At 35.6% G+C, this 20,460-nt stretch overlaps 2 protein-coding genes across 2 annotated transcripts; one reads left to right on the forward strand and one right to left on the reverse strand.

Annotated features, from left to right (window-relative positions):
* Positions 1 to 225: 225 nt before the first annotated feature.
* Positions 226 to 7,778, reverse strand: LOC144958811 (uncharacterized). The gene is made up of 5 exons (XM_078891025.1): positions 7,677 to 7,778; positions 5,311 to 5,474; positions 3,497 to 3,634; positions 2,212 to 2,419; positions 226 to 320 (listed from the first exon to the last, which is right to left on the reverse strand). The coding sequence occupies exons 1-4, from the start codon at positions 7,681 to 7,683 to the stop codon at positions 2,246 to 2,248; spliced, it is 483 nt and encodes a 160-aa protein (XP_078747151.1). The 5' UTR covers positions 7,684 to 7,778; the 3' UTR covers positions 226 to 320; positions 2,212 to 2,245.
* A 2,006-nt stretch (positions 7,779 to 9,784) lies between these two features.
* On the forward strand, positions 9,785 to 15,927 carry LOC144958787 (uncharacterized). The gene is made up of 5 exons (XM_078890991.1): positions 9,785 to 9,871; positions 11,401 to 11,561; positions 13,476 to 13,628; positions 14,899 to 15,132; positions 15,789 to 15,927. Exons 1-4 carry the CDS (start codon positions 9,865 to 9,867, stop codon positions 15,088 to 15,090), a joined length of 513 nt encoding a protein of 170 aa, XP_078747117.1. The 5' UTR covers positions 9,785 to 9,864; the 3' UTR covers positions 15,091 to 15,132; positions 15,789 to 15,927.
* Positions 15,928 to 20,460: the final 4,533 nt, after the last annotated feature.

A 20,460-nucleotide genomic window follows, 5' to 3' on the forward strand; every position in this document is an offset into this window, starting at 1 on the left:
TATTCCAAGGGATACTACTGGAATAGCCCAGGCGTCAGTCACAGTGCAGCGCCCCAAATTGTCCTAGGGCGATGTGACTTGCTCAAGGTCATACAGCGCAGCGGCGGGTGATCGAACTTGGTATCTTTCGGGTCGATCTAAAGACTGTACCGCTGAGCCACGCTGAGATAGGTTTGATATTGTCAAGAAGCAGGATAGAAAGAAAAATAAAAACGAAAGCAAATCTTTACTTTAGAGAAATCTATCGATTTATTACATGTGTGACATTGTACTGTGATATCGTCGTTCTTCTGACTCTAGGTATGGAGCAGTATCTTCACCTAGGAACAAAGGAGATATAAATTATAAAATATTTAATTCTTAAATCAATGTTCTTTTCATTTCCGATATGCAATACAAATAATCGATTAATTTCATTATCTAGGATAAGGTTATGATAATGGCAATGATGATAATATTGATGCGGATGGTGCTGCTGATGATGGTCTTGAAGATGATGATGATGATGATGATGATGATGATGGTGATGATGATGATGATGATGATGACGATGATGGTGATGATGATGATGATGATGATGACGATGATGATGATGAGAGGGAGGAGGAGAAGAAGAAGAAGAAGAAGAAGAAAAAGTAGTAATAGTAGTAGTAGTAGTAGTAGTAGTAGTAGTAGTAGTAGTAGTAGTAGTAGTAGTAGTCGTAGTAGTAGTAGTAGTATAGTAGTAGTAGTAGAAGTAGTAGTAGTAGTAGTAGTAGTAGTAGTAGTAGTAGTAGTAGTAGTAGTAGTAGTTGTAGTTGTAGTAGGAGTAGTATTAGTAGAACTAGTAGCAGCAGTAGTAGTAATAGTATAGTAGTAGTAGTAGTAGTAGAAGAAGTAGTAGAAGTCGTAGTAGTAGTAGTAGTAGTAGTAGTAGTAGTAGAAGTAGTGGTAGTAGTAGAAGAAGAAGTAGAAGAGGAAAAAGAAGAAGAAGAAGAAGAAGAAGAAGAAGAAGAAGAAGAAGAAGAAGAAGAAGAAGAAGAAGAAGAAGAAGAAGAAGAAGAAGAAGAAGAAGAAGAAGAAGAAGAAGAAGAAGAAGAAGAAGAAGAAGAAGAAGAAGAAGAAGAAGAAGAAAGAAGAAGAAGAAGAAGAAGAAGAAGAAGAAGAAGAAGAAGAAGAAGAAGAAGAAGAAGAAGAAGAAGAAGAAGAAGAAGAAGAAGAAGAAGAAGAAGAAGAAGAAGAAAGAAGAAGAAGAAGAAGAAGAAAAGAAAGAAGAAAGAAGAAGAAGAAGAAAGAAGAAGAAGAAGAAGAAGAAGAAGAAGAAGAAGAAGAAGAAGAAGAAGAAGAAGAAGAAGAAGAAGAAGAAGAAGAAGAAGAAGAAGAAGAAGAAGAAGAAGAAGAAGAAGAAGAAGAAGAAGAAGGGAATTAAGTTCATGTGTTTATAAGGCAGAACAAGCTCAAATGATGTTTTACAAATAAGAAAATATTATTTAAAAATTAACTAAGCTTGTAAAACTCAATTTATAACATGTAGATAATATATTATGTTTATCCAAAATCTTATTTTATGAAGAAGGATTTTGAGCCCGAAAGGGTCAATATTTGGTATTTATTTTTTTTTCGAACGTGCTAGATATAATATTTTTGTATATTACTTTTTGCAGTCCACAGATTCTAGCGGCTTAGCATCACTTTGCTTTTAGCAAAGACATTCATAGGATTCACTCCTATTGGCTTCTTACTGGCGTTTTCATAAATGCAGGTCTGATAACCCGAATTGTTATGGGCTCATTGGTGTAATGGAAGTAATCTCAAACCAACGCAATATATTAACAATGTTAAATCAAGCCGTAATGGCGTTCAACAGTCGTGACGTCGCTTCCCTCGTAATGACGCATAGTAACTTAGTAACTGTTTCTAAACCATCGGAATAATGGCGGAAGGCCTTATGAAATACTTCTACGACGAGCATAAAAGTGTATCCATAGCAGAAAAAAACCCACTATAAATCTGATCATGTTTTGACTTTTATACATTCTGATCACATGACATATGGAAAGTTCTAGCCAGCATGAAGAATAAAAAGTACCAATTTTCTTTGTTTAGAACCACGCTGCTCGCTGTTGCTGGGCGACGTGACATCAGACTATTGAATCCAATTGCGTTCGGTTAGCAGACCTGCACATCGCGTTTTACCTAATATATTAATGAAAACAAATATGGCGTTCTTGCCTCATTTCAAGAGAGAGACTTCTGGACAATGTTTTCATGGCCTACTCTCCAGATCAATCATTTGTTGGTAAACCTTTTGCAACATGGCTCCAACTGAGTTGTCAAAGTCCTTGAGCTCTCCCATGTAATGCTTGGGGAAGAAATCCAAGGGACACTGGGGCAGACACTCAGATTTACAGCTCAGGTTCCGAGCCCGACAGCCAGCAGCCTGAAATTATCATAATATAGAAGGAACGAAGTTGAAGTCACTCAGCTCTTTGTTATTGTTTTTAGACATTTTGGTAGTGATTCATATATTCACGTACTCGTATACATCAATCAGACTATAAACGTTAAAGGTTACACACAGTTTTGTGAGTTGATGTTTCATTTGGCTAGTGGGTGTTGTGAGTATTTTACCTAAACGCATAGCATCAATAAGAACTAATCCCTTTTCATATAACTGGAATAAGTGACCCGTTTCCTCCAAATTGTATTATTTCGGAGTGAACAATATGGGGAAAATGGAACGAATAGGGCAGGCAAGTCATGAGGGTCCCATCTTAATCGCTTCTGGTTCCAAAGTCATTAGAAGTCTAGTTTGTATGCAACTAGTTTTTTTTAAAGACTAATAATAAATTGTTTATATATTGAATCATAAGGTGTCATAACTATTTTGGTATATTACTTTTTTCCGACAGAGAACGCTATTAACGGACCGGTATCCATTATACACCCATGTACGATGAGAGAATGTGAGTGAGTAAAGATCATTTTCCAAGGACTCAACTATGCGCCGAGTGAGGCTCGAACCCATGACCTTTCGATCCGAAGGCGAGTGACATTCCACAAGACCACAGTCAAACTGCTTATGACAATATTTTTTTATTTCAGCGCTTAGAGTCTGGTGTCTCGGAGTTTTAGCGCTATATAAGTTTTCAGCATTATTATTATTATTATTAATTATTATTATTATTATTATTATATTATTATTATTATTATTTTATTGTTATTATTATTATTATATATTATATATTATTATTATTATTATTATTATTATTATTATTATTATTATTATCATATATTTTATTATTATTATTATATATTATTATTATTATTATTATTATTATTATTATTATTATTATTATTATTATTATTATTATTTTATTGTTATTATTATTATTATTATTATATTATTATTATTATTATTATTATTATTATTATTATTATTATTATTATTATTATTATTATTATTATTATTATTATTTATTATTATTATTATTATTATTATTATTTATATATTTACTTCTGCTGGAGACAATCCATCACATGATTCGGCAGCATCACAGTTGTTGTTGCACTTGTCGAAACATCCACAAAGAGTGGTGCAGGTAGCTGCACAAGCTGCATTGCTCTTCTCACAGTTTCTCAAACAAGTTGCATCCTGAAATCAGACAAGATAAGAGAATGAAAAGTAAAAAATAGAAGGAAAAAGCGGACATTGGTTTTTATAGATAGTATGCACTTGGCTAAGAAGTTCACAACATTGCCATCCGGAAGAATAACTGGCCAACACAGAAAACTGTGTGTAACCATGATGGTTTATAGTCTGGTTAATACAGTTTAGTGAGAAGTATTCCTAAACGCGGATGGCAAAAAACAATAACAATGACCTGAGTGACGTCATCTTCAAACTGTTTATAGAAAGAACGGAATTGAGTCTCTCAGCTTTTTGTTACTGTTTCTAGCAAGCCATTTTTATGATTATATCTCCGTAAATTGCATAAATTCGACTATAAACGTTAAGGACATCAATAGTAAAGGGTCATATTCAGTTTGTGTTGGTAAGTTTGATCCAGCTGGCGGATGTCGTGAGTATTTTTACGAAATAGATAGCATCAATTAGATAAATAAATGCGTTTATCAAAGATGCTGATCTTTAGTTGTGTCCAACAGAGTGAATACAATTAAAAGAGGACAGCACACATGTCGTAAACACTTTTTTTTTGGGGGGGGGGGGCGTTGATAATTTCTACGAGGAAAAAAAAACCTCTTTCAAAATCAAACAAGTCATTTAAAAAAACTAACCACAGCACTGATATAATATATGTACTAGTCTCGTGTGGTAAGGTCTCTGTTATTATTCTTTGTCCACCATCCAAGGGACTTAATTTGATATGGGATATTTTGATTCATTAAATAAATGACATAATCCTCTAAATGTGCTCAAAGCGCTTTTACAAGGGTTTCAAGCGGACATCGATGTTTAACAAGTAGGACGAGATTTAAAACCGGTTATTACAGTCTTTTTTTTCCATCGAGCATTGTTACAGGTCCGATAGTTATTTTACAACCGATTGAGGCTGACCGATCAATTTTTAATCAAAACGAAGAAAAATATACCAAAGGCATAGCCTTCTTTGTTTACTCTTCAGACAAAAAGAGTTACTCTCCGTGGTCAATTCAATCACGTGATCCGCCTAAGACAAATTGGGCACTGTTACTATTAATATATAGATAGAACGAAGTTGATTACACTCATGTCTTTGTTATTGTTTTTTTTTTGTTTTTTTTTTTTGCCAACTATGTTTATGAGTAACTCTCACTAAACTGTATTGACCTGACTATAAACGTCCAAGGTTACACATAGTTTTGTTTGTTGGTCAGATTTATTTCCGGATGGCAATGTTTCGAGCTTCTTAGCCAAGCGCACAGCATCTATAGAAAGAACGAAATTGACGTTACTCCCCTTTTTGTTATTGTTTTAGCCAGTTTTTTAAATGAGAATTCTCACTCAATTGTGTGAATTAGATTATATACGTATAAGGTTATACACAGAGTTTTGTGTGTTGGTAAATTAAATCCGTCTGGTGATTGTTATGAGTATTTTAACTAAGAGTATAGATAGTATGCGCTTGGCTAAGAAGCTCATAACAATGCCATCCGGAAGTATAACGGACCAACACACAAAACTGTGTGTATCCATGAACGTTTATAGTCAGGTTACTACTTGAGCATTACGCATAATCGCGGATGGCAAAAAAAAAAACCAATAAAAAAAGACCTGAGTGACGTCATCTTCGAACTATCTATAGAATCTATCCAGTTCAAAGTACTTACCATGAGTTTACACCATCCTGCACACGTAGCTGGGCACATTGCAACCATGTTATATTGAGAGATGAGTTTTTTGGCTGTTCCTTCGACTTGAGTAACTGGGTTTGAGGCATCGTCGGCGAATACCACACCAAGGCATAACAATGTAACGGTGATGTAGAACAGGTCTGTGTGAAGTAAAGAAAGAACAGACAACATTACTGAAGATATTGTTTTAACACGCCAAGGCACAACGATGTAACGGTGATGTAGAACAGGTCTGGGTGAAATAAAGAAAGAAAACACACCATTACTGAAGCGATTGATTTAAAAACCTGTTAGGTCTCTTTTTCATCATTTGGAGATAACTTATTTTTTTGGTTTGATTTTTTAAAACATGTTTGGTGAGTCTGAAAGGAAATATAATTAATTTCTCTTCCTTATAGAAGGAACGAAAGTGACATCATTCAGCTCTTGGTTATTGTTTTTAGACAGCCATGTTTCATGATTACATTTAACTAAATTATATCAATCTAACAATACATGTTCAAGATTACACAAAATGTGTGTTTGTACGTTATCTCCGGCTGGCGGAAGTTTTGAGTATTTTACATGACGCATAACATCAATAAAACAATACTGTGAATGTTTCAAGAGTTCCGAACTATTTTTGCTGATTCCAAGGAGTCCTAAAATGCCAAGAAAATCTGCCTGGATGTGACTTAGCCACTTTTGATAGTGCGGCTATGTGGTTTAGTGTTATGACACTCGCTTTCGCATCAGAAGGACCAGAGTTCGATTCGGTCTCATAGCGCATAATTGTGTCCTTGGAAAAGTTTCTTTCCTCACATTCTCACACCGTATGAGTACCTGGACATTTACAGCGCTGTCTGTCTCAGACAAATTAATATATTGCATTATCGGCTAACAAGCAGCGTCGTGTCTCGTTTTACATGTTAATATTGCTGTCTGCTTAGGATCCCTTTTAAAGCGAGTTTAGGGGTTATTGCGCTCGATAAATACTTAAGTTAAAATGCTAAATATAAAGTTAAGACACCCCATCACTTTGACGGTTTTAATGACTAAAAGGCAATTCCATATTTTTTTTCAAAACGTAGTTGTTCACATTTTCTTATTTTAAAAAAAAAATAAAGTTCAGACCAATTTCGTTCAGCACAAAATTCAAGTGTTTCATATGAAATTGTAAAAAAAAATTGAATAATTTGAATTATTTCTTTTAAAAGGCTCCAATGAACTTTGTCAATAATGTTTTTTATGACGCAGGACATCCAAATTGTGTATGAAGCTTACAAATCAGCAATATCATTCATTTTTGGGGGGGTTTGTACAATCATATCCTTTGTAACGATAGCATGCATTAACAATCACTAAATACACGATCATGAGTCATCAATCGTGGTATATGAACCGCGCACAAAAAAAGTGATTACGTAAATAACTAGATAGAGATAGAGAGAGAGAGAGAGAGAGAGAGAGAGAGAGAGAGAGAGAGAGAGAGAGAGAGAGGAGAGAGAGAGATAGAGGAGAGAGAGAGAGAGAGAGAGAGAGAGAGAGTAAAACCCAGCCCTGGGCCCTGTAACCCACGCTCATGAGATCAAGGCGAAAAAGATGCAGATGACAGCCTAATATTCTAGTTGGCATATTCAATATAATTCATATATTTTGTATTCTTTTTTCCTTTATTTTATAACTTCATTGATTTATGAAAGGTTTTGGATCATAAGGGGTGCAATAATAAGATTAAATCACATTTATTTGGTTATAACCACTCGTTTTAGCTCGTGGAAATCTTGGAATAGACTAATGTTCAATGCATCGCCTTGAAACGGTGCTACTATATACTATGCCTTTAATAAGGTAAAAAGTGAATTTATAATTGAAAATAAGATAACTGGTTTATGTTTCTGTTTATGCTTTGTGGAACACAAAATAAAGATTATTAAGGTGATAAAAACTAAAATGTCATACTATTAAAATATAACGTATACCCTAAATCCATTTTTATGGCACTCGGTTTATCCCAAATCATCTCAGATTTTAGACGATGTGTCACATTTTATAAATTCTTAAGTGACTTAAAAAGTATAAATTAATATTGTAATGAATTATTTTTATAAGAAGAGTTATATATATATTATTATATTTATATATATATATATAATTATATATATAATATATATATATATATATATATTATATAATATATATATATATATATTATATATATATATATATATATATATATAATATAATAATAAGAGAGAGATAGACACATAGAGAGAGAAAGAAAGAGAGAGAGTGAGAGAGAGAGAGAGAGAGAGAGAGAGAGAGAGAGAGAGAGAGAGAGAGAGTTTACGAGAATTACTTACTGGCCATATTTTTTGGTTGTTGAGAACTTTACTCGAAAACTCCAAAAAAGGGAATCAAAAATAAAAGATAGTCTATGCTGGATGTCTTTATCTTGGATGCTCGAATTCTGAGCAAGTCATGGTCCTTTATAAAGGATGCTTTGACCACGTCGCCTCGGTGTTCATCCTAAACGAGTCAGCACGTTGTGGTACCCCGCAGTGCTCCCCAGAATCGCTGAAACACTTATTGTAATGTAATAGCAGGAATATCCACGGGATTCGATTAAAAGGTGAGAATAATCCGTCGCCCACAGTAATTTGAGTCGCCTGCAGCCACGGCTCATTTATAATGATAGATTATTAATCTCTACCGTGTTGTTCGTTTTTTATCGTAATTCATCATATCAGGAGTATTCGAATCATTTTATTACTGCCAACATGTTTGTTTATTCATCACTACGCATACCTCTTTTGTTGTGGTTCTGTTTTTTATAAACGGCCAACGTTCATTTATCTGTTTGTATTAATTATTAATTTATCACACTATTATTTATTTCTTCGAGCTTCGAGCAGCAACATTTACATATACCTGCTTTTGTAAATTGGAAAGTTTTGATTTTATTCATTATTCTGTGTCAGATTAACTCTCTCATTACTGATCGTTTTCAGTATTTTCCCCAAAATGGCAGGCTTACCCAGCAGAAAAATGAATTTTTAAAACTCAAACAAGTACTCTACAAAACAACTTTATGTTCTTATAAATTAAATAAAGATAATTGTGATATAGAATATAAATCTGAATAAATAAAAAATTATATTGTGTCGTAACAAATGTGACGATTTTGCTCTAGGTGGTAAGGAGAGGGTTAATATATTATGTCAGCTCAGCGCTACGATCTTTGCTTCGTACCTGAAAGGTACGTGCGTTGTGTGGCCTTGAGCAAGTCATCACTCGATCTAGCTCAATTTGCGGCGCTGCACTGCGGCGGACGCCTTGGTTATTTCAGACTTCCCTCGGAATTGACCCTTGAGACAAATTTCCCCTATGGGATGAATAAATGGAATTTTATCTTTTTTTTCTTCTTTTTTTAAAAATACAAGATACGCACGGGGCATTATTTTTTGTATCGAATGCTCTATTTTTGTTGTTATATCAATGGTACCGTGACCATAAGAGCGAGGCCATTCTTAATTGTAGGAAGTAAAGAGGTAATTTATACACATTGTCACAGCTCTAGCACCACTAGTTGTCATCACTTTAAGAGACGGCTATGTGGTCTTGTGGTATGACACTCGCTTTCAGATCCGAAGGTTCTGGGTTCGAGCCTCGCTCGGCACATAGTTGAGTCCTTGGAAAAGGCTCTTTACTCACATTCTCTCACCGTACTCAGGTGTAAAATGAGTACCTGGCCTTTAACAGCGTTGTCTCTGTCCTACAAAGATTGTAAAATTGCCTAACAGGCGTCATTTCTCATCCTACATATTAAGTGTTGCTTTTGGCTAAGGACCCTTGTAAAGCGCTTTGAGCACGTTTAGTGGATTTTGCGCTGTATAAAAAATCTCAAAAGCTCAATATATAATACAACATCTATTAATCCTCTTCAGAGCCTTTACAAGTCTCCCTGGCCACAGCAACTCTTAACATGAAGGAAAATACATGACGCCCGTTAGGAAAAAGTATAATATTTTCCGACAGAAACAACGCTGTTTACCGCAAGGTACTCATTTTTCATTTGAGTACGGTGAGTGCAAAGCCTATTCAAAGGACTCAACTAGGCACTCATAGCGGAGTGACATTCAGTATGATGTAGGATATCTGGAATATTATGCAATGCAAAATTTATTGTCAAAAAAGCAAATATTATGTTATCAGTTAATCGGAAAGTGGAGTCTATTTCTGTTTAATCAAGCATAAACCTGTATTCATGGATTCAAATGATTTTCGCTACGCATTTGAGCACTTCTCTTCTACGTCATTGTGCTCCTCATTAAATCAGCATGCTCAATAATCGTCCACACGGGGTGACCACAGGGTGACACAACTACAGGGGTGCTACGAATAATAATAATATGCTGATCAATTTCTTTTCGTTGTGAATCTGAAAAGTTCTATCTATATAAAGGGGGGATAGCTATTTGGTCATCACAAGTTTTTGAGAGTATTCAGCAGTGGAACGTTCGAGTGTGTCATCACATCAACAGTACAGCGATGGCCAGTATGTATCCATTCCTTGCTTGTTGTTTTTGTCAAATAATTTTTTTAAATTGTTTTAAAAATATTATGTACACATCGGCTCAAACCGTAGCCATCGATAACTTTTAGCCCGCCAAAAAATTACGTCGAAAAAAACAAGTCTTTGGCTACAAAAGAAAACAAATCCTGAGTTGTATTCAATAGTTCAATCAATGAAATAACTTGTTTCCTTGAGCACTACTAACGACAACTAAACGCTGCACAAATCTAGAATATGAAGTCAAACTATAAGTCCTAATGGGTTCTAGTGTCAGGCTATACGTTAACGATGGTTATGCTCAAATCCATAATGTATCTCATTTTAACGACTTCTAATCGACTTATCAGTCAGTCTTTATATTCATTAACCAAAATAAGACGTGCCTAGTACTATGAAAAATTCGTAGAAATGCGAATTTTGGCCCCAGATACAGAACTGCATTCTCCTTTGACTCAAAAAATCTCGTTGAACAGGAAAGTTTTATTCCTTAGAACTAATATTCAGGAGTTAAAGGCATTTATGTGGATCATGCTGAGGGCACATTATTTATTTCTAGAGCTATCTAAAGTGGATTTCCCTTTTTTACCCTTGTAAACTACGAATTTTTTTTACATTTCAAGTAAACAGCTCTGCCATAGTAAGTATAAATTTTCAAATCAAACAAACTAAAGAGAAAAAAGAAATTCTTAACTTGGTGAGTTAAAACCCTTAATTTAGCAAATGAAATAAATATATACATTCGTGACCCAAATTCTCCAAACGGTAAGATGTCAAAGTGATATTTATGCTAAAAATCAAATATAGATAGTTCGAAGATGACGTCACTCAGGTCTTTGTTATTGTTTTTTGCTATCCGCGTTTATAAGTAATGCTCACTGAACTGTATTAACCTGACTATAAACGTTCATGGATACACACCGTTTTGTGTGTTGGTCCGTTATACTTTCGGATGGCAATGTTATGAGCTTCTTAGCCAAGTGCATACTATCTATATTATTGTCAAAAGTATGAAATCTGCATAGACAAAACGAAGTTGACGTCATGTTTTTAAATTAAATGTTCGAACCTCAAGCCATGTCTTGCAAATTTTACATACAGAAGTTATACGATTCGACATGTCCTTATATTGAAAGCCTGTGAGTTGCACTATTCGTTTCTTACACACTTGACATGATTAGTAGTCAATTTAACACGTGCAATTAATATTACTGTAACTACAGCCCGGGTACCCATTCGCACACTAGTCGAGTGTGATATACAACCCACCCCCCACACGCACACACACACAAAAAAAAAAGAAATCAAAATTTTAAAACTTACATTTCATTAATACTATGCATTCAGGTAAAATACTCACAACATCCACCAGCCGGATATAACATACCAACACACAGAACTATGTTTAACCTTTAACATTTCTAGTCTGATTGATATAATTTTTGTGAAAAAAAAAACCAATCATCACGTCTATTATCTAAAAGCAATAACAAAGAATGACTTTCTTCCCTCAGAATTCATGTTCATCTTCACATTTTTGCTGTGTGCCAGCGCCAGTTTAGCCGAGGGGGACAGTGACCCTAAAAGTATTACCGACACAATTTGGTTGTTGTTGACAGAGACCAGCCCATCTGCTACATGTACCACAACTTGTCCTACTTCCTGTGCAGCTGAAGTCAGTACTTTGCCCAGTATTCATCCGTTTGTGGTCGATGTATTTTTTGTTGTTGTTTTTATTGTTGTTGTTGTGGTTGTTGTTGTTGTTGTTGTTGTTGTTGTTGTTCTTGTTGTGGTGGTTGTTTTTGTTGTGTTGGTTGTTGTTGTTTGTTGTTTGTTTTGTTGTTGTTTTGTTTTTGTTGTTGTTGTTGTGTTGTTCTTGTTGTGGTGGTTGTTCTTGTTGTGGTGGTTGTTGTTGATTTTGTTTTTGTTGTTGTTTTTATTGTTGTTGTTGTTGTTGTTTGTTTGTTAGTTAGTTATCACGAATCATATAATTGAGTGTGGCGAGAACAGCTTTGGACCTTTGTGCAATTCCCTTACATGTTAACTCAAAAAGGGCAGAAAAGTCTTGACATCGCACCTTCTACTCACCCGATTCCAAACTCATTGGAAATGTGCAACCAGTCCATCCTAAAACTATTACTTTATTTAAAAGGGTTACATAATGAATCATCATTGTTTTTGTTTATTCATCCTAACAACGCCACTACGACATCATCTCATTCGTCTGTAGTGTTTCATTTATCGTGTTTTGTTGAAAAAGGGGAAACCCGAAACGTGCATTTTATCTGTTTTCGTATACTAAATTGAAGCTTAAATTCAATTTTACAGTATATAATAGCATGTCACACTTGTAACCCATCGTTTCAGAGCCATTTTATTATACCAGGACGCCGAATGGTAGAAATTGACTTTTTTTACGGACACAAACCTAATTTTTTTTGTTTTATATCAACTTCTTTTTTTATTTCTAAAGGTTACTACCTCAAAATCCACTTTTAGTACAAAAAGAAAAAAACAAACATTTAAAAAAGCCTTTTCATTCATTGCTCCACGCCTATGGAACGCACTCCGTCCTCTAACAAAGTCCTGTGAAAATCTATAATCTTTCAGGAAATTTTTGAAGAGCGTGTTTTTATTCTGTATCCATGCTTATTAGGAAGTGCTCTTTTTAAAATTTGTTTTCTTTTTATTGTGTAAAGCGCCGCAGAGCACGATTAACTTGGATGTGAAGGCGCTAATCTTAAATTGCTTCAATTTACCTTTCCATGTGCTCGAGGTCATTGATCACAACTCAAATTGTGCTCAAATTGACCTAGACATAGTGTTCACACATTAAAAAAAAAAAAATTAACATCACAAGATCAAAGGCCCTTTTCTTCAGCTTGACCAGTGGATCTGTTTACAACGTTCATAAACAAAGCAGCGTGTTTGTTTTAAATTGAGCTTTAATACGCACATAAATAATCCACTAAAATGTTCAAAGCGCTTTACAAGGTTAAACTGACCAACAGCAAAACGAAACATGGAGAACGAGATATGACGTCAGTTAGGCGATGTGACATTTTTTGTCGACAGTGACAACGCTGTTAACGGCCAGGAACTCATATAACACTTGAGTACGGTGAGATAATGTGAGTAAAGAGCCTTTTCCAAGGACTGACCAATGCGTCGAGCAAGGCTCGAACCCAGGGCCTTCCGATCCGAAAGCGATTGCCCTACCACTACATTACATAGCCGTGTTTACATTTATTTAGAAATATCCAATCATTGGACAGCAGCAAATCATGTGATTAATGACGGTTGGAAGAAAACATGACTATAGATAGTTCGAAGATGACGTCACTCTGGTCTTTGTTATTGTTTTTTGCCATCCGCGTTTATGAGTAATGCTCACTGAACTGTATTAACCCGACTATAAACGTTCATGGATACACACAGTTTTGTGTGTTGGTCCGTAATACTTCCGGATGGCAATGTTATGAGCTTCTTAGCTAAGTGCATACTATCTATAGATCGCTCCCATTTCCACCTGTTAATTCACCCCCCCCCCCCCCCACCCCTCCTCCCATCTCCCTTTTCCCATTCTCAGGACGCAGCCTGCGTCGATGTTCCCTCGGTAACGGACTGTGACGCCCTCAGCACCCAGTGTGCAGGAGCCTGCGATGCCATGTGCAGTTGCTACAAAGCATGTACGACCAAGTGTATCAACATTGAGAGCTGTGACGGTGTTCCCACTGACGAGGTCAGTCTATATTATTATTGTAATAGATCTATGTTCGAATAACCAGTGAAGTGCCGTCTCTTGATACAAATTTTGGCCCGAAAATATAGATAGATTTAAATGACCCTTTGTTGCAGAGTCGCACAGAGATATTGCTTATTATGATCGTATGGTAGCGTTTTAAGAGATGCTAATGATTTTCCTTTGCATTGTGTTGTAGATATTAATAGTGACAAAACAGTTCAAGAGCCAGTGATGATAATTAAATGTAGACCATCAATACATTTAAATAAAAGTCCAGATTCCAAGTTTCACTTCTTACTGCTTTATTTGTTGTAATAAATTCGAAATCCAAATCAAATAACATGGTCATAATTCAGTCAGTTTCATTAATTTCAAATCTGTAAAATCAATCCAAATGTTAAGTCAATTTGTCTAAGTGACCATTTTCAATATACATGGAATATTTCCAAGTCCGTAAAATAAAGGTTCTTAGTAGGAAGTTTGAACTTGCAGCTACTTGCAGAAAGTCTAAAGACTTAGGGAAATGCAGCCTTGAGGGTCAAAAAGTAGAATGTAAAATCCCGGTTATATCAGAAACACTATATTTTATATCCTATTGTAAAATATTCCTACAATTCCTTCAAACCACTCATCCTACTGATTTTGACTACCCCATGTCAATTTAAAACCGGCCCTCTAAAATCAAAAGCGAATCATACTCAGCCCAAAACGTTTAAAATCCCTGAATATTAATGCTAAACCGCGCCTTTTGTGATATAATATTATTTTGATCAATGTCAGTCTCTCATGCACAAACAACCCCACACCAATTGAGAAAAGATGGATTGATTAGTACTCAACACGAAACTGTCCCAAACGTATCATTCACTGACCAAGTTTTACTAATATACCTGCATCGTGAACTCACTAAAACCATTTGCTAGAATAATAAATAATTTTCCACTAGAATTCTTTTGTAACCTTTTTTGAATAAGCTTACGCTCTTTCTCCTCATGTTGGCAAAAACTCTCAAACTTGACCCTTCGCAAAACTATATATATATATATATATATATATATATATATATATATAATAATATATATTATATATATATATATATATATATATATATATATATATATATTTAAACCAATGTAATTTATAATGTATAATTGCTTTGGGTCTGATGTTCCAGAATTACATCACTGTATACAATTTCAACAATATTATTATTATTCATTTTCGATATGATATTGAATTCATATTTTTTAAAATTATTATTTCACAGATTATCCCATGCAATTTGAGGCATCACATGTGCGTGGTTGACTGTAACGCCCACTGCCCTGTTGAAGGAATCACCCGTGAATTTACCGCTCTTACCCAGGGATACACCGACAAGGTCATGAAACTGGCAAATGCTCTCAAAAGCATGTTACCCGGCGCAGCTGGTGGAGCAGGTGGTGCTGAACGTCGGTAATGAAATCGCAACGAATTAGTGATGTGTCTGCCCCAAGGAAGTGTAAGTATTGATTAAACCAAGGAATGATTTGACCTCTGACAATGATAAAATAATAGTGTACAGAAAATGAAACAAAAGATATCGTTACGAGCTTTAACCAGCTTACTGCCTGACCCAGGAGGGCATTCATTAAACAATTTGGCCAGAAAAGGCAGAAAGAAAATAGAAGAAAAATTCAGAATCGCTCTTAAGTTTTACAGACAGGCCATTTTTGTTTGTTTTTTGGTTCGTTTTTTATTCTTTTTAATTTTTTGTTTGATTATATTTTTTTTAATTATTATTTTTTAATTGGGGGGAGGGAGGGGGGGGGATGAGAGGGGGTGTCTTTTTAAAAATTATCTTTTTCAATCCTTCATGGAACGCCTCGGCGATGCCTCAGGGAAAAATTATGATGATGATGATGATGATGATGATGATGATGATGATGATGATGATGATGATGATGATGATGATGATGATGATATTATTATTATTATTATTATTATTATTATTATTATTATTATTATTATTACTTATTATTATTATTATTATTATTATTACTATTATTAGCATTATTATTATTATTATTATTATTATTATTATTATTATTATTATTATTATTATTATTATTATTATTATTATTAATATTATTATTATTATCATTATATTATCTATAGGTGATGTTGACATCTCGAGTAAAAGCAAACAAAAAGGAAAACAAGATACGCCATACACAAGATTTCTGGGGACCCGAAAACAAGTGCTTGTTGAAATGACAAGAAAATGGATGCAATAAAATTGTTATTAACCCATTAACGGAGAGTCTTTTATTCTTTTTTATTAAATATTTTAATATTATCTTATATGCTTTTTTTTTACTGCCTTCTTACTTTTACCTCAGATCTCTCAGCGCCAGGAGTCGAGGAAGGTCTCGACTTTTTCCTTCTATAGATAGTATGCAGATGACATCACTCAGGCCTTTGTTATTGTTTTTGCCATCCGCGTTTGTGGTTGTTCTCACTATCTGTATTAACCAACTATAAAGTCATGTTTCACAGAGTTTGTGTGTTGGTCCGTCTACTGGATGGCATGTGTAACTCCTTGGCCAACCGCATTCTATCTATACTTTTCAGACCCTTTGCTACATATAGTCTGTGGGTCTCGATAGCTCAGTTGGTAGAGCACTCACTTCACATGCAAAGGAACCAAGATCAATCCCGGGTGCGGTCGGGATTTTGTTTCTGACCTCTCTGTCTACCCAATGGTAAATGGGTAGCTGGGTCTCTTAGACCTGGCGGGAAGTACTTTGCGATAGACTAGCGTTCTATTGTCAGTTACACACTATAGATAGAATGAAGTTGACGTCGCTAGGGTCTTTGTTATAATATTTTTGCCATCCACTTTTATAATTCTCACTTAATAGGATTCAATAGTCGTAGTGTAACTTCCTTCCTAATGACGCATGGTAACTTAGTAACACTGGCTCTAAACTATCGGAACAATGGCGGACGCCCTTACGAAATATTTCTCCGGCGAGCATAAAGCGTATCCAGAGGAAAAAAAAAACACATACATTTGATCATGTTTTGACTTTTACACATTCTGATCACAAGGCATATGAAAACTTCTAGCCAGCATGAAAAATAAAAAGTAATGTTTTTCTTTGTTTAGAACCAAGATGGCCGCCGTTGCCAGGCGGCGTGACATCAGACTTTTGAATCGTATTGTATTATTGAGATTATAACAGTTCAAGGTTACACATAGTTTTGTGTGTTGGCATACATCTATAGATAGTATGCGCTTGGCTAAGAAGCTCATAACATTGCCATCCGGAAGTATAACGGTCCAACACACAAAACTCTGTGTATCCATAAACGTTTATAGTCGGGTTAATACAGTTCAGTGAGCATCACTCATAAACGCGGATGGCAAAAAAACAATAACAAAGACCTGAGTGACGTCATCTTCGAACTATCTGTAGACAATTATTCTTAGTGTTCGGCCATACGTTATTGAAGGCTTGGGTTGAGAATGACTAAAACATTTCGTCGAAATACAAGTTCACGTATCCAAAAAAATTCAAATCGCAATTTGTATTGATGCTGTGCGTTTAGTCAAAATGCACATGACATCCGCCAGCTGGATATAATGTACCGACACACAAAACTGTCTGTGAACGTTTATAGTCTGATCGGAAGAATTTAGTGATAAGTACTCATAAGAACATGTCTAAAAATAAAGACAATAGTTCGATTACGTTAATTTCGTTCCTTCTATTCAACATTGCAACCCATACGATTATAGTCCGTTCCACAACCCATGTGCACGCGTTGACGTAGATATCTTCACAACCTTCTGATGGATTTTAATGATAATAGGATTCAGTAGTCGTAATGTCACTTCCTTCCTTATGACGCATGGTAACTTAGTAACACTGGCTCTAAACTATCGGAACAATGGCGGACGCCCATATGAAATATTTCTCCGGCGAGCATAAAAGCGTTTCCAGAGGAAAACAAACCCATAAATTTGATTATGTTTTGACTTTTACACATTCTGATCACAAGGCATACGAAAAGGGAACGAAAAGTTCTAGCTAGCATGAAGAATAAAAAGTAATGATTTTCTTTGTTTAGAACCCAGATGGCCGCCGTTGCCGGGCGCGTGACATCAGACTACTGAATCCAATTGGCTCGAACACGAGAATTGTTTGTGACATTAAGCCGTTTTCTTTCACCGGTTACAGTACCATACTTTGAGAGCTTTCTTCTTTATGGTATATAAAAAGCGAAAGGTCTGGGATGAGTAAAAAATTGACGGTTTACAATAACAGTATGATACATTGTAAAATATGTTGTGATGACGATCACGGAACTCCCCATAGGCTTGACCAGGGGTTTACTTTTCACGAGATTCACGTGCATTACTCACTAAAATTGCCACCCTTGATTTAAAATGACACAGCAAATTGTACACTTTGTACAAGCTTGACATAAACAATTGTTACATTTTAATATTTGAAAGCCAGAGGTGTAGCTGCCTGTTGTGATCTCAACATTCATGAAAAAAAACCTGATAACAATATGCATTAGACATGCACATTTCTCACAATGAGGAAAATTTTCAAGTATTTCACCAGAGAGGCGAAGCGCGGAATTCTTTGCATGCGGCAAAAAACAATATGACTCACTACCGGGAACTCAGAGGGGAGAGGTCAAATTAATAATTGTTTATGTCATCTTAATTATACTTTTCTTCTATTAAAAACTGCGGTTCCTTTGAAAGGTTATGCTGTACAAAACGTACATGGGATATCGTGTTATAGAAGTTTACATTCAGTGATATTTCACATTAATACATACAAAACGCCCCCTCCCCTCTTTTCCAGGGAACATAATTTAAGAATGGAGGACACGTAGCGTAGTCGATGGATGACCAGTGGTTTTTCGTGACCTGTCTTGTCCGGCATTTACGAGTTGTCGTTCTCAACAGTTGGTCGGGTGTTGTGTCTTTGTGAAAGGTATTTTTCCTCGTCCTATCGGAGATGGGCGTAAAAATTCGAGGAGACCCCTGATTTTTTGTTGTTTGTTTGTTGTTTTTTTTTTGTTTGTTTTTTTTTTTTTTTGTTTTTTTTTTACATCATTATCTTTGTCTGAAAAAATGTATAAGCACTAACGGGCTGCGTGTGTCGTCCAATGTATTATATGGCCATTGTCCACCAGGGAAGAGATAAAGTATAAACGTTGATTCTTCTTCTTCTTCTAGGTTCCATGCCTGGTCCAGGCTTCGGACACTGCATGAATTATCTCTCTCCATTCCTCCCTGTCTCTTGCTTTTTCAAACAGCTCTTGGATTGTTAGGTTGGTGAAGCCCTTCAGTTGGTCTATGAGTGTTTTTCTTTGTCTCCCCCGGGCGCGTTTACCAGGTATTTTTCCACAACTTGCCAGGTATTCATTCTTATCTTTCCTTACTATGTGTCCGAAAAAGGATAGTTGTCGATCCACTATTAAGGGCATTAGTTTCCTTTGTTGGTATGTTTGTTTTAGCACTTCTTCGTTCGTTTTGTGTGCAGTATACGATATTCTCTGCATCCTTCTCAAGCACCACATTTCAAAAGCTTCAATGTTCTTTTGTGTTTCTGCATTTGTAGTCCAGCTTTCGCATCCGTATAACAAGATTGGCCACACGTAGCACTTCAAGACTCGGAATCTAATCCCGAACGACATCTGTTTGTTTTTCAAAATGTTTCCCAGGTCCATGAAGGCCTGTTTGGCTTGAGTTATTCTTGCTCGTATGTCTCGGTTACATCTTCCATCTGTTGTCACTATTGAACCTAGGTACTTAAAACTTTCTACGTTGGTAAGTTGCTCGCCGTGAATCGTTATATTGCAGGTGTTGTTGTTTTCGGGGGTTTTCTGTATTACCATGCATTCCGTTTTGGTGATATTCACTTCCATTCCCTTGGCTTCACTATCTACTACCACTTTGTCAACAATCTTTTGAAGTTGGATTTCTGATGTTGCAATGAGTACCGTATCGTCTGCGTATCTTATATTATTTATGTTGTGACCTCCCACTTTTATTCCCTCCATATTATTTATGCCCCTCATGATTGTTTCTTGGTATAGATTAAACAGATCTGGTGAGGCAACACACCCTTGACGGACTCCTTTCTTAATAGGAATGGAATTTCCTGTAGAGTTTCCGATTTTGATAGATGCCTGCTGGGTGTAGTATAATGTTTGCATGAGTCTGAGGTCTTTCTCATCAGCGCCAATGGAGTGCAGTTGTTTTAGTATTTCTTCGTGGCGTACTCTATCAAAAGCTTTTTTGTAGTCGACAAAACAGAGGTATAGTGGGGTCTGAACCTGTATAGCTCTTTCACTTAAAACACGGAGGAGGTATATTGCGTTCCTTGTCCCTCTGTCAGGTTGGAATCCATATTGTTCTTCTGCGATTTCGGGGTTACTCTTATTCCTTAGCCTGTTGATAATTATACGCAACAGTATTTTGTTGATGTGGCTTATTAAACTTATAGTTCTAAAATTTTCGCATCTGACTGCACCTGCTTTCTTTGGTATTGCTATGAAAATAGAGTTACAGAGATCTTCTGGAATTTTCCCAGTATTGTATATATTGTTGAATAATATGCGAAGTTCATCAATTGCTAGATCTCCTAGGCTTTTTAATACCTCTACAGATATTTCATCAGGGCCTGTTGCTTTACCATCCCTCATTCGTTCCATGGCATGTTCAATTTCACTTTTGGTGATGTTTGGACCGCTTAATTCTATATATTATTAAACTATTTCAAAGAACCCAAAATTATTTGCTAAGCTACGCCACTGA

Source organism: Berghia stephanieae, chromosome 13 (assembly GCF_034508935.2).
Source record: "Berghia stephanieae isolate SIO BIC M18660-M18661 chromosome 13, UCSD_Bste_1.3, whole genome shotgun sequence".
NCBI lineage: Eukaryota > Metazoa > Mollusca > Gastropoda > Nudibranchia > Aeolidiidae > Berghia > Berghia stephanieae.

Excerpts from the sequence above, each read along its gene's own strand:
- LOC144958811 (XM_078891025.1), bottom strand. Across the intron at positions 3,635-5,310 it reads CAGGATGGTGTAAACTCATG|GATGCAACTTGTTTGAGAAA; the intron begins GTAAGTACTTTG and ends GTCTGATTTCAG. Across the intron at positions 2,420-3,496 it reads ATGGATTGTCTCCAGCAGAA|GCTGCTGGCTGTCGGGCTCG; the intron begins GTAAATATATAA and ends TGATAATTTCAG.
- LOC144958787 (XM_078890991.1), top strand. Across the intron at positions 11,562-13,475 it reads CTACTTCCTGTGCAGCTGAA|GACGCAGCCTGCGTCGATGT; the intron begins GTCAGTACTTTG and ends TCCCATTCTCAG. Across the intron at positions 13,629-14,898 it reads ACGGTGTTCCCACTGACGAG|ATTATCCCATGCAATTTGAG; the intron begins GTCAGTCTATAT and ends ATTATTTCACAG.